Source organism: Egretta garzetta, unplaced genomic scaffold, assembly GCF_000687185.1.
Source record: "Egretta garzetta isolate BGI_Z169 unplaced genomic scaffold, ASM68718v1 scaffold962, whole genome shotgun sequence".
Classification (NCBI taxonomy): Eukaryota; Metazoa; Chordata; class Aves; order Pelecaniformes; family Ardeidae; genus Egretta; species Egretta garzetta.
In genome coordinates, this window is record NW_009258963.1 from 36414 (window position 1) to 49916 (window position 13503).

The window sequence follows — 13503 nt, forward strand, 5'->3', positions numbered from 1 at the left end:
CCCCGCCCCTCCGCGTCGCCCCCGCCGCGAGCGGCCGGGCCCTCGCCGCGGGGAGCAGCTGCGGGCACCCGGGGGTGACGGGGGCGCTGCCCCCTGCTCCTGCCAGCGGGGCCGCTGCCCTCCCGCACCGCTTCCGAGCTGGCAGCGGGAATTTTTGTTACACCAGGTTTCGAAGCCTTGGAAATTAGCGTCCCCACAGCCGCTTTCTTTCGGGAAAGCTGCTCAGGGGAAGCCTCAGTGACTGAGTTTTCTTATAAATCACCCGTATTGTCATTTTAACCTTTTATTTTGTGAACGCTGTTTAAACATCCTGCCTCAGTGGGCAGTGATTTTTCTTTCTAGCACTGTTGAAGTCCTTCATCCCAAGGAGAGCAAGATTTCTGGGATCCAGATCCTGATGGTTTTATTTCCCACAAACCCATCACAGTTGCATTTAATGTGATAAATACAAAAGCAAATAGATTTTATTTAAAAAATGGGTTTATGTTAAAAAGATCTAAAATACATTCCAGTGACGTTCCAATATTCCATATCCAAGTGATTTTGAATTTGTAACAATTTGACCCCCAAGCATAGCTGACTTACTAAGCTTCTAAACTCAGCAGACTTGGGAATTTAAATAGAAGGAAGCATTTTAGGTGAAACTTAAAAGGTAGCACTAAATGAAATCTGCAGTGCACCTCTGCAACTGTTCGGCATATGAATTTTCCCCAGGCTGGCTGCCTCTTCCACAGCATACCCCTGTGCATCCAGGCTGTTCCTTTGCACAGCGCACTCGCCGGTCGTCCTCACCTGCGTTGATCCGCTGCAGTACGCAGCTGCGCGAGCTACCCCGCCACCAGCCCTGCCACCCCTCTGGTGCTGGAGCTCTGTGGCTGCCTCACTGTCTCTTTCCTACGCTGCATCCTTAAAACTCCTAATTCTTACTTCTTTGAATTATTCTATCTTTAAGTCAATATAACAGATGGGTTTTTTAGCTTAAGAAAAATTATAATCCCTATATTACCATGACCTTTTGAAATGACAGTGAATTGATATTGGTTAATTTAACAGACAACACACAATAACATTGCTCACTAATGACTAATGATGACAATGGTAATTTGTTACCTGTTGTGACAGCATGACTGCAGACATCGTGTGTGTGTGTGCACGTGTGCGGTGGGGCTTAACAGCCACAGAAGGACTGTAAATATAATTCTTTAAAAACTAATTTATTCCTTATGAAGAAAACAGAATGACGATCTCGCACTAAAAAAAGCGTATTTGTAGCAGCTAACATAGCAACAGGTTGCTGCATTCAACCCTCTACAGATAGACCATTATGGAATTGCTATGACTAGCCAGGAAGTCACATACATCCAGTCACAAAGAGTGGAATTTTCCCCCAATACTCCTAAGTCTTTTGTGTCGTCTCTGTTTTGAAGGGCAAAGCACACATACCCTATTAAAAAAAAAAGGACAAAACAAAGAATTATCACAGTATAGCTTGCCATGGATTTTCCCTTGAAACTCCCATATGTCCTGGTAAGAAGACATACAAAAACTTGTAGAAAGCCAAGTTACTTGTGCATAAAGATGAAAGAATTTTCCTCATTCATTCATTAGAAAATTAAAAAACTTCTCAAATTAAATGTTTCTGACATTGCTGTGTCGAGCATCACACACATGTACCAGACTGAGGGCAGTCACACATCCAGGTGTGCACCATGTAGTCATTTATATAGGTACCATGAAAAAATCCTGAGACTACTGCATTTCCACAGAGGGAAGAGAGGAAAAAACAAAAAAAACCCATAACAAAACAAATTACATGCATAGGCGAGAAATGGAAGTGTTAAAGGAGCAGCCGCTGCCCAAGCACCCCTCACCATTTGGGGAGTCGCACACACACCACCCCAGACTGTAACCACTGGGACGAGTCCCTGCGCAGCGGGCAGCTCCAGCGAGCCGGTGGGTGCCCCCATTTTGATTCCTCGCCCACACACACTCACCCGTGGGGGCTTCCTTTCCCCTCGGGCTTGGCCCAAAGTTTCCCCGAAGCAGTCTTCCCCATGACGTATGCCCGTCCAATTTATTGAGTGCTACAGCAGTAAAAAACAGCTCAAGCTCGGTGCCCCTGGAGAGGGACCCCGAACAAAGAAATCCCTTGGGCAATTACACCCTCACAATTTAAGTTCCCCTCCCGTCATGCGACAGTTCAGTCCAACAGCAATGTTTGGGTCTGGGGTCTTCCTCTTCCTCACTGGGCCCTTCCACTGCCTCCAGGCGGGACATGCCTTTCCTTACCTTAACGGACGCAGCTTCTGCCGATGGCTGTGGCTACCTTCCCTTTCTGGTTTGCAGTTTCAGGGGCCTTCATGCAGCTAAGGAGAAGTCCAGCGTACGGTCAGTGTATCTAGGGGACTGAGTTCACAGCTTGCGCCTTTAGCAAGCCTTGCGACTGATGCCCTGCGATGGGTTCCGTTTGAGCTAGGAAGTGGCTTCTACAACACAAGGGAAGTTTCTGAACATTCATCCAACAATTAAAAAGCATTAAAAAGGTGGGAGACTAGGACTATCCCAAATGACGTCAATGTGGAAAACACAATTCCAGCTCCAGAATGTTCTTTCCCTTTTTATAAAAATATTTGCAGTCATGTAGAAAATTTCAAGCCAAGTACATTTTGCATCTGCAAATGGCCACAACTATTTGAGTAACTGATAGGTCCTATGCCTTCGATGAACGTCCTGAAGTACTAATGAGTCTATTTAACATTTATTTGTGACATCAGAGGTATGTCCAGTTCAAGCTAATAACTCCAAGAGAAAGCAGAAGATGCTGAATTCTTTTGTGCTTGGTTAATAAATAAGATCACAAAGAAGAAACCACCAGTTCATACACAATGGTTTGTTTGCTTCTGAGAATTTTGGTCTGGGCCGACCATTTACCCACAGGTGCTATTTCTTGTCTAGGTATTGTTTCTGGAAAAAATACAGGGGAATTTACTCTTTTGAAAGAGATACTGTCTTTCTATCAACCGTGCAATGTATTTTCTTTGTTTGGGAACTGTCACTGTCAAGGCCTCCACTGAATATACTTACTAAACGCGTGATGTGTGCCATGGGGCTGTGCTGATAAACCAACCCAGTGTTAGATGTATTTACGGAAGAGATCAGATCATCAGACATACCGAGATAAGTTGCACCCCAAAGGCCCCAGCTTGAAAGAAAGAAAAAACCCAAAACACCCAGATTGCTCCCAAACTTCATCAGCTGCTGGAATCCAGGCAATCCTACTTGTACTTCTAGTTCAGGACTACAGTTGGAAGAATGTTAATTATTAAAGTACATGCAGTGAAATATATGCAGGTTTGCCTTCTAAATCTCCTTTCTGAGAGTGCTCTGTCAGGACAAGATTCTCACTTCATCTGAACTGCAGAACACCAAAGTCTCTATGCAGTAAAACTATGCACAGTTCCATTACTGTGCAGTTTTACAATTTGCTTCTTCCAGGAGCCACTCAATTCCATTTAGCAATCCAGATAAAGTTGCAGCTACAGTGTCCTGCACCTGTAAAAATAAAAAAAAGCTTATGTATTAGAGAAAACAGGCAACAGGATCTAACAGCATTTTAGCATCACTCCCAGTCTATCCTTAAAGTCAGAAATACTCGTATCAAATTAAATTTTTATCACTGGTTTAAAGGTCTCTTAGACTAAAAAGGTGTCTTAGGAGTAAGGTACAAAAAGAAAATGCTCCTCTTTACAAAATGTATTACAAGACCCATTAGAAAAGCCTTGTGTTCTTGGTATCAAGGTGAATTTTATCTCGTTCATTCCATCAGCTATTCTGATGGATATATACTTAATTTATGGATGAGAATCTACTTGAAAATTCTTCTCTTAACTCTTTAAGCAAAAATGCTGCTTTAGAATTCAATGCGTATTGCTAAGATCTCAGATTTTGCAATGTATTATAAAGTGGCTTTTATAAATGGTATGTTTTTTAAAAAGCCTGTAAACACTTTCCTTATGAAAACAAAGGAATTATCTCAAATGGGGATTTTGGTTTTTTCTGATTAAGTATTATTCTTCAGCTACACAACATCACCAAAAATAAATTATGTGTGGCTGAGCCATACTGATACCTACTGTGTTTGACAAGCAAAAAAGAACAGGTTCAGGACCTCACGTGCTAGGTAAGAAATGATTTGTCAAAACTCAATACATCACGTCAAGCGAGTGACAATTAAGAGTCTCCTAAAAATGGCAGAAAAATCTACCTTGCGTCCAAGGCCTTGGGATGTGCCTCAGGAAACTTAGCTTTAAATTAACTGAAGCTTCCAAGACCAGCATTTTGTCCTTCCTTATATTCTGGCTCCATCTGAAGTTCCTTGTGAGCTCCCGGGCAAGCCACTTAGCTCCCCTGTGTTCAGACAGGCTAACCTTAGAGGACCAGAGAAACTAAATTCTTCACTTAGGTGGAGAGCTCATGTACTAGTGCTGAAAGCTGCACACCTGCTTAAGCAGGTACAGTTCAGGAAATACTATAAGCCTAAATTAAACTTAAGCCACACAGAAATAGAAAATGAAGGTTTAAAATCCAGTACCATCCAGGGCTGACGTAGCAGATTTAGTTGCAACTGATGTGCCATGTAAACACATGGAATTCTTTTCACACTGACATGAGAGACACAAGACAAAACTAGCAGAGGTCTGTTCGGAGGCCCCAGTGATGGATCAGTCATTGCCAAAATATGAGTCAGCTCCTCTTGACGATCATGCTCTAAGAAACAAGTTTTAATATGTGAGTAATTAAATACATGCAAATCCCAAGGAGAACTTTTTTTTTTTACACTTTTTAAATATTTAAGATTTCAGAGGTGAGGAAATAGAGGGCTGGAAGGGGCATGGCCAAATTATCTAATTCTGCTTGTCACAAGGCTGGATTGTCCACATTCACGTTACACAGGTGTTCATGTCAAACTGTTTAATTAAAGATCTCCATACATTCTATAGGCAGCCTGTTCCAGTCTTTAACATCAGAGCATTATCCAAGTACCTCACAGAGATCAAAACTGCAACAAGCCATTAAGACACATTCGCACATCATACAGTCAGCAGCCCTTCCCTACGGACTGTACTTTTCTCCTTAGTGTATCCCTTCACATTTTTTTTACCCTCCTCTTTTCTGAGCTAGCCCTCTCCCCCTGTTTAAAGTTGATGAATGTAAAGACAATTACCATAACACGTATTTGGATTATCCTCTTGTAGGACTATCTATATTGGGACTAATTGCATCTTTTACTGCAGTTTTCCTGGTGAAGGTTCTGTTTCCAGGCTATTACACCACCACTGATGCATTTCAGGCTCCTTTTCCTACCCATGCCCAGGTTTTGTTGTTTTTGTTTTGTTGTTGTTGCTGTTTTTTAACTCCAGACCATTTCCCAGGTGTAGCTTAGATAGCAACCACATCAGTATCTGCCACAAACAAAAGAAGGGGCCATAACCCCATAACATAAGGGAAAGCGTCTAGGACAGGGGACCCCTTTGACTGGATAAGCCATGAAGAGCGAGCATTAATGAAGCAGATTTTGAAAGAATCAAACATGGATTTTGATGTATTGCGTATTTTTAGCAATCTTTTATAACATCCCAATAATTCACAAAATATGACTAAATAAAGTAAAGAGAAACCCCTTACTTGTATGAGCTTCTGCATTAGCAACATAAATGAATCCTTCAACTACTTCGCACACCTTTTTCACTTGAGCTATTACACTGTAGTGCACGGTTTGCTGATCCCCTACTATGCTGTTCTCTTGGTAGAACATCTTATTCACAGCAACAGCTTGCTTTGCCCTCGCTCTCCTCCTTTCCACACTGAAAGATATTTCAATATTTCAGCAGTCAGGTTAATTGAGAATGCAAAAACTCAATTTTGAGAGTCTAAGCAGCACAGAAAAGGGACAGGAAAATGGTCTGAGTCAGCAAAACAGTTTCATTTCTCCTCGTTCCCTCCTGCCCCCCACCTCCCACCTTCTTTTCTAGCGTAGATACAGGTGGTAAGCAATCTGCAAGATGCATCTGAAAATACACCCCAGGATGAGTTTATATAGTGTTTCAAAAGGGAATCAATCAGCTATCAAGAGGGACAGAAGCACCTGTTACTTATTTGTCATATACATTTGCTATGTATAAGGTTTGGAAAGGTTTATTACTTCCACGTGGAAATGTAGCGGTTGGAGAAAGAAAGATGAAGATATGCATTGAAGCTTCAGTTTATAAGGGATATCCATGCATGTGAATGCATGCATAAAAATCACATGATGAAAACATGAAGAAAAGTACAAAATAACCAAGAAACTGTACTCTTTTTTTTGGTGGAGAACAAATCTTACCTGGTGGTTGAATATAATGTCAGAATATTGAATTTTTGATTGTTATTAAACTGAAAACTGACTCCTGATCCGATTCCTACAGGGGAAAAATTAATATATGAGATTACAACTACTTGGCTACTGAATACAATTAAGTGGTAGGCTGAAAATTCCAGTGGTGCTATAAAACGGCTATATCCAAGCCTAGGTGTTGCTGCTAGGGGTACCATACTTATTATTTTATGATGAAGTTTTATACATGCTCTAATTGATCAGACTATTAATTTAATTAAAAATCAAATCAATAGTATTAACAGAAAACAAGGAGGCATTTCCATGTTTCTGATACTTAGAGTTGAACCTAGAAAGCTAAGTCAGAGAGGAGCTAGACTTGTGTTTATTAGCTGAAACTGGCAGAGCAAAGGCTCTAGTCTGTTTATGAGAAGCTGCATTGAAAAGAACATGACAGAAAAAAGGTAACAACACTATGAAATAATATTTTCACACTTTCTGCAAATACCATCTAATTATTTCAATTCTGCTGTGCTGAAATAAACGTTAAAAAGTAATAAATTTTTCTCTCCAGTTTGGACAGAAGTAAATTACAGATGTTCAAAACTACGTTTAGACATTGAAAAAAATCCTTCACCTGCTCCTATAAATCTTCTAAATGAAATTTTCACCATTTGACACCACAAGACTGAATCATAGAAAGGATCAGTCTCGACTTCCCGTATTTTAGCCACTTACTGCAAGCAGTATCTAAAGAAAGTTCTGTCTGCATTTTTCCACTACAACAGCAGGTGTGACATGGAATTTAAGATCAAAAGTACAAGGAGCAAAATGATCCCTCTGGCACTGTGCAAATTTAATCATAAATTCACTGCAGCTACAGTTTTATCCCACATGCTCATTATATTTATCCTTCTGAATAAATACAAAGAGTGAAAATATCTTTTTTTTTTTTAACCATTATGCTATTGAGTTTCAAGGGGAGAAAAAACACCCCTTTTCCCCATTTCTCCCCCAGCTTTTTTTGTGCTATATCTATTTACAAAATAATAAAAAACCAAACAGCAAAACCAGCATTACCATGAATTTGTCTTTGAGGTAGGCCAGCTACTATCAGAATTTCTGGGCTTGTCATCATCTTTTGCACTAAAGAGCAGTCCAGCTCTTCCAAACCTGGCCCAAACATAGCAAAGCGAGGTTCTGCCTGAGTGACCAGTGATTGCAAAAAGGAAGTCACAGCCCCATACCGGGGACGGCTCGATTTCAAGCTTCTTCTATTCTGAGGGCAGCTTTTCTTATATCTGTGTAAAATAGACACAACTAGAAATTAAACACAAGATACAAGAGGTATTAATCCAACAACATAAATTGATTTAGGCCCCACACTTCTCATGCTTTGTCACTGGTACAACTCAAGCACAGGTGAAAAATGATGAAGTTCCAAACTGATGGTTTCAAGCACCAGTACAAAACAGATAAAGGCATCAGTCCTTTTGAAGCCCAAATGCTGACTTTTTGGACCTTAGTACACTTCTATCTATGGGTATTTTAGTTTACTTTAAAAAATAAAGGAAAATAAAATTACAAATTCCCCTACCCTCGCTGAACACACAATATTGGTAAAATAACATCAAAGCTGGTGAGTCACATACAATATAAAAAATATGACACTTGTGAATGCATTTCAAATGTTAATTAGACTGCTTTTGTATTTATTAACTATGAAACATGTAACTCCACCTGAAAAGGACCATTTCACCCGTAGGCACAGAGAATGCATGTTGGGAAAGGAGACAGGTGGTGTCTGCAAGCTTATGTGCTCATTTGATGCAGAAGCTAGAAGGCACGGAAAGACTTTGGTCATCAAGAGAAAGCAGTAACAGCCACAGAAGTGACAGACATCCTAGAGAAGCAGCTTCAGCCTTAGCTTCTGTGGTCCCGGCAGGCTGCTGCTGGACAAACCACTTCAAGGAAGCATTAAACACGTGCTCCTCTACACCCAAACCGAGACGCTTCAGGTGAGATCAGCAAAACCATTACATGCTCACAGAGACAACGGAAATCAGTGACAGATGGTTTCAGATAGGTGATGCTCTGAAGTACTCAGACCTAAAGAGATTTAAATCCAACATTTGAAATCAGTAGATATTTTGCACTTCAAATTCTGGGTGCGTCTTTCCCATCTGTAAAGTGGGGATGGAGGGCACAGAGATTGCTGAGGTTAGTGCACTTATCATGAAGCAAAAGTTTCAGGAAATCACCTTTGCAAAATTTAACTGCAAAATAAAAAAAAAATTACTGCAAATTAATTAAGGGAATCAAATGAAGTTTAAAAAAAACCCCATAGAATAATCTGCTTGTCTTAATGTGTTTGGATGACTGAGAAGAACTCTTTACAAGTGTTGCTATGCTTTCCAGCTATACTAGCTGAAACCACAGTCTTTGTCTCACGGCCTTTGACCATCAGAGCTAAAGCAAAACCACCTAATCTGTGCACATTCAAACCCCCCTTTTTTTCCCCCCCTAGATGAAAAGATGCAAAAAGCAAAGATTCGTTCCACTTGCTGTAGTTTGAAGACTTCTTAGTACTTTTATTAAAATAAGAAATCATTTGTCATTGTAATGGGAGCAAAGAACACATTTTTATCATGCTCAACAGTACGCACAGATGACTGCATTTCTGTGGCATAGCAGACATGCAGTTTACAAAAGCTTTGATTTTATTTTTTTAGTAACATTAGCTTTGACTTTTTTTTTTTTTTTACGTTTTACATTCTTGTGGAATTCCAAACAGAGAGAGCTGACCAAAGGGTCAAACAACAGGAAATTGCATTTCCAAAATAAACAATGGATTTGAGACACATTAAAATTTAAGCAGCGGCTTTACCGCTGTAAATATGAAACATGCCTGTGGGCTGAACATTACAGCTGTGGAGAGACTGTAGGTCATGCAAGAGAATATGAAGATACTTACACTGCCATGTAATCATACAGCGTGCTATCACTGGCCTCTGAAAAGGTTTTATTGAAAATCTCCACATCTGGGAGCGATTTCCAATCAACGGATGTCCAGAAGGGGAGATCCCTCAGGAGAAAATACCTCCACAGCAACGGATCTTGCACAGCTGCCCTCCAGTAACAACTCGTGCTTCCCAAATGGCACAAATCTTGGGGCGAGAGGAAGGACATGATGTTCAGCTGCACGTCGATCTGGAAACAGTCGAGAGTTAACCATTCAGGAATTGAGCTGGGAAGATGCGAGATGGTGGGATGACGAGATTATTGTTTCCCTCCCCCCCCCTCACCCTTCCCTTGCCTCTGACCAGACCCCACTCACCGGTAGCGCTTGCAGGGCGCTCACCTCCTCCACGTCCTCAAAAAAGTTGCTGTCAGGCGAGCCCGGGGTGGAGCAGAGGGAGACAGCGTCATCCTCATGTGGCAGCTTACGACACGGTCGTGTTTTGTTGGTTTGTGAGGTTTTTTGTTTTTGTTTTTGTTTTTATTTTTTTCCCTCCAGGAAATACTCGATGAGACTTCGGACCCATATCCCAGGAGTTCTTTGCAACGCATGTTTTTAATGCAACAAAAGTACACATTTTGATAAGAAGAACAGCCAGACACCGAAGCAGAGACCAGCTCCCTAAGCCTGTTCTTCTGACGAGAGGTTTCTTCCACAAAGCAGCGTATTTTCGTGGAGTCGTTTCACGAAGTAATGCAGCATTTGCTTTGCTGTTGTTGTGTTCCACCCCTGGCCTTTTAAAGGTCCCTCACAGACAGCCACATACTTTGTTAACACATTTTTGCCCGTTTCTCGAAAATCCAGTGACACAAGCTGTGATCTGCAGCCCAGGTCACCGTCAGAGACAGAATCTGTCGTCTCGAGGCTTTCCCGCTTCCCTTCTCCACAGTGCTGCAGGCCCCAGTAGCACATTTCTCCGCTGTACATCATCGCCAGTAAGTGAGTGTCACTAAATATACCTGCAAAAATAATTTAGACCTAGTACTTCATTGTTCTAAGCAAGTACACAGCTTGTTAATTTTGATTTTTTTTTTCAGTAACACTGGAAAAAAAATCCAAAAAGGCAGTATAAGCCTACTAAAGAGGTACACCAAAACCCTCAAATTTTACCCATGAGATGACTGACACTGCCAGGAAGATAACCTGGATCAAGGCCTTGCTCATTACTCTATCCATTTTGCTCCTCCGTAATGCTAAAATCTTTAAGATCGCCACATAAATGCTATTCTGACAATTGTGTCTGCCTATTTATCTTAGAAAATTCCGGTCTTTCTTTACAATTCATTAAGCACAGGCATGATTATGTGTATTCATTTTAGAATGTGCCTCCCACAATTTAAGCCTAAAAGATGCTGTTTGAGCATCATCTTAACTCAGGTTAATGAGCAGCAGCTTTGGTATTTGAATAGAAAGCCACATACATGCCCACGGTCACTGAAAAAAAAAAAAATCCTGCTAAATAAACCTACAAATCAGTTACTGAACTTGGCTTTGCATTCTGGAGCTGAATTGGAGCAATGCCACTTTCAGATGAAATTAAGCAAGACGGTGCTCCATCCCCCCCATAGCCAGACTAGAGCTAGTTTTGAGCATGTACAATGTGAACATCATGTCTTCAGCACTGTTTTACCTCACAAATTCCCTCCTGCTGTTACCACCCTACCTGCATCACGCTGATACAGCCTCAGATCCTCATGTAACGGTACTATAGTAACGTAACTTACATAAAGCTACACAAAGTGGAGACAGTGAGAATGAAAGGTTGCCAAATCTAACCAATTCTGTATGTACTTCCTACCCATGTGCAGTCAGTAGTTCTGTGTTTGTATCTGTGTTCTCCTAAATCTAAACAGGAAGACCAACATGGGAACCTCTAGCACCCTCTGCAGTCATATCTGTGCTTTCAACCCTTGTCAAACAACAGTTGGAGGGTCGTAAAACACACATGCTGTGCACATAACGCCCATTGCCTCAGTGCACTTTCCTCCAGTGTACTCAAAAACACAGAGAAAATAAGCACAGCCACCTCCTAAAATCCATGAGTCAAAAAGAAGGGGGATGCCTGTGAGGGGGCTGGAAAGCACTGCTGCCTGCTTATCCACCTCATCTGTTATTTTTTTGGTTGTTAAAAAAAGTGACACCTTTTGAACACAAATGAAGTCAAACAACAAAAACATGCAATAAAGCATTTCATGAAGTGGAGCAGTTATAAAGAGGAGCGGGTTGTGGGGTTTTTGGAGTGGTGGGGTCTTTTTTTTTTTTTTTTTTTTTTTTTTATCGGTTAGACATCCTTTCCTGAGGCCGCAGCGTCTGGAAGTGAGGTGTCTTCATCTAGCTGAAGAGGGCATCTAATGCTAAGCATCTTCATCAAGTAACGAACTCCATCATTAAGACACTGAGTACGGTTAAAAAACAAGGAAAAAAAACCCTTTTAGATAAGCCGATTAATTTAATGATAGCCAGAAATACTTCTCGCTATGAATTTCCCAAAACCCTATGTAAAAGGAAACAAAAAAGAAGCTATATTTTAAAAGCAAGGAGTCAAACTTTAAAACTCCATTCACATGCTCATAGAGCTTTTTGATCTCCTTTACCTTTTTAAATATGGCAGTGTTTTCTCGTAGCCATTCACTCCTTTCTTTTGCTGTATAACAATACATGTAAAGCAGGGCTCCTTTTCTCCAGTAAAGACATTCTAACAACTCTGTACCAAGGATGTCGATGGGCTGAAATAAAATCCAACAAACTGGGCTAGCCCAAAAGTAAACCATCTGAACTAGTCATATACATGCTCACACATGCAAACAGTGTTAAGTCTCTAGCTTTAGAGGCTGTACTTAACAGCAACAGTCACAGACACAAGCCTAATACTTTAAACTGCCAGAAGCACATGGAATCGTGACATGTTAGCAAGAAAAATTCCAAGCACAAAACAAGTTATTCGAAAAAACAATTTTCAGGAATCACTCCTTAAATACAAGTAAGACTTGAAAATTTTTCAAAAGGTCTTAAATTCTGCCCTGCAAAAATACAAATACTACTATCCCACTTCAGATCCTTTATGTTTAAATAATGAGATAACTAATTCTCTGGCTGAATAACGCTACTACTCACTTCTTCATTTATGTTGCACTCCCTCACTAGGTCTTCTGGTTCTGAAAGAACAGAAGTAAGTTCTTTAACTTTTTGCAAGGAAGTTTCTTCTGGAAAATCTTCATTCACAAGCTGGTTTTCCTCAAAATATGTAATGTCTAAGACTGCCTATGAAAAGAAGAAGATACAAAATGTAAAAACGCTAGCAGCAAAATAATCAAATAGTGCTGTGCAGTAACATACAAACTTGCTAGTTTATAAAACACTACAGTTTAAAGGTAACTTTTAACATTTACCTTACAAAAGCTGCTAGTTAAAATTATTTTAAGATTGTTGACCATGAACATAAACTCAAAACCCTTTCCATCCTTACAGTATCAACACAATTGTTATCAACTCTTAAGTTATCTTCTAATCCAGAGAAAAGCAGCCCTGCACTTCACGGATGTTCACTGCACACACCAAATATGAGAGATTCCTTTCTGCCATACCCTCTTTCCTACACCCAACCCTCTTCCATACCCTACACCGCAGATTTTCTTGAAGGGGAGTTCTTAATGCTTTAAATATACTACCTGTGTATAGAGCTGCAAAAGTGCGGAAGGATGTTCTTTCCCTTCGTTACAGAGGTCCTTCAGTTTGTCCAGAGTAGCAGAGCCCTTTGCTAAGAAGGTATCTGAAGGAAGAATACAATGCTTCCTTAGCACTGGAAGGCACTCAGCATGAGCCTTGCCTACTCTCCCTTTTCACTTCAGATGGTTTTATCCATCCTTGTGGTATCTACAAGAGCAGCTGAATACTACAGCATTTAAACAGGCTCTCTGTCCTGCCAGACTACCCCTTTCACGACTAAATTAAGGGCATTGACAGTTACGGCCTGATGCTTCAAAACCAATTCCACGTGCAAAGAAGTCATACACCAAAAGCACAACTTGCTAAGGCGCAGGTACACATCTTGGGCCTCCGCCGCCCTGCTCCACAGAAAAGACTCCAGCCAGCGCCTCCAGACGGAGGCCTG

The 13503-nt window shown here is 40.9% G+C and overlaps 2 protein-coding genes across 2 annotated transcripts; both read right to left on the reverse strand.

Moving 5' to 3' along the window:
* Nucleotides 1–1511: 1511 nt before the first annotated feature.
* On the reverse strand, nt 1512–9743 carry FBXO4 (F-box protein 4). The gene is made up of 7 exons (XM_035890193.1): nt 9711–9743; nt 9348–9583; nt 7454–7674; nt 6383–6458; nt 5686–5864; nt 4592–4767; nt 1512–3552 (listed from the first exon to the last, which is right to left on the reverse strand). Exons 2-7 carry the CDS (start codon nt 9560–9562, stop codon nt 3463–3465), a joined length of 957 nt encoding a protein of 318 aa, XP_035746086.1. The 5' UTR covers nt 9563–9583; nt 9711–9743; the 3' UTR covers nt 1512–3462.
* Nucleotides 9744–9761: 18 nt separating this feature from the next.
* Nucleotides 9762–13439, reverse strand: CUNH5orf51 (chromosome unknown C5orf51 homolog). Its single transcript, XM_009634605.2, is given in 6 exon segments — nt 9762–10376; nt 11698–11787; nt 11987–12118; nt 12507–12653; nt 13061–13227; nt 13418–13439. Coding segments are annotated over 6 exon segments (921 nt in total). The 3' UTR covers nt 9762–10013.
* Between the last annotated feature and the right edge of the window lie 64 nt (nt 13440–13503).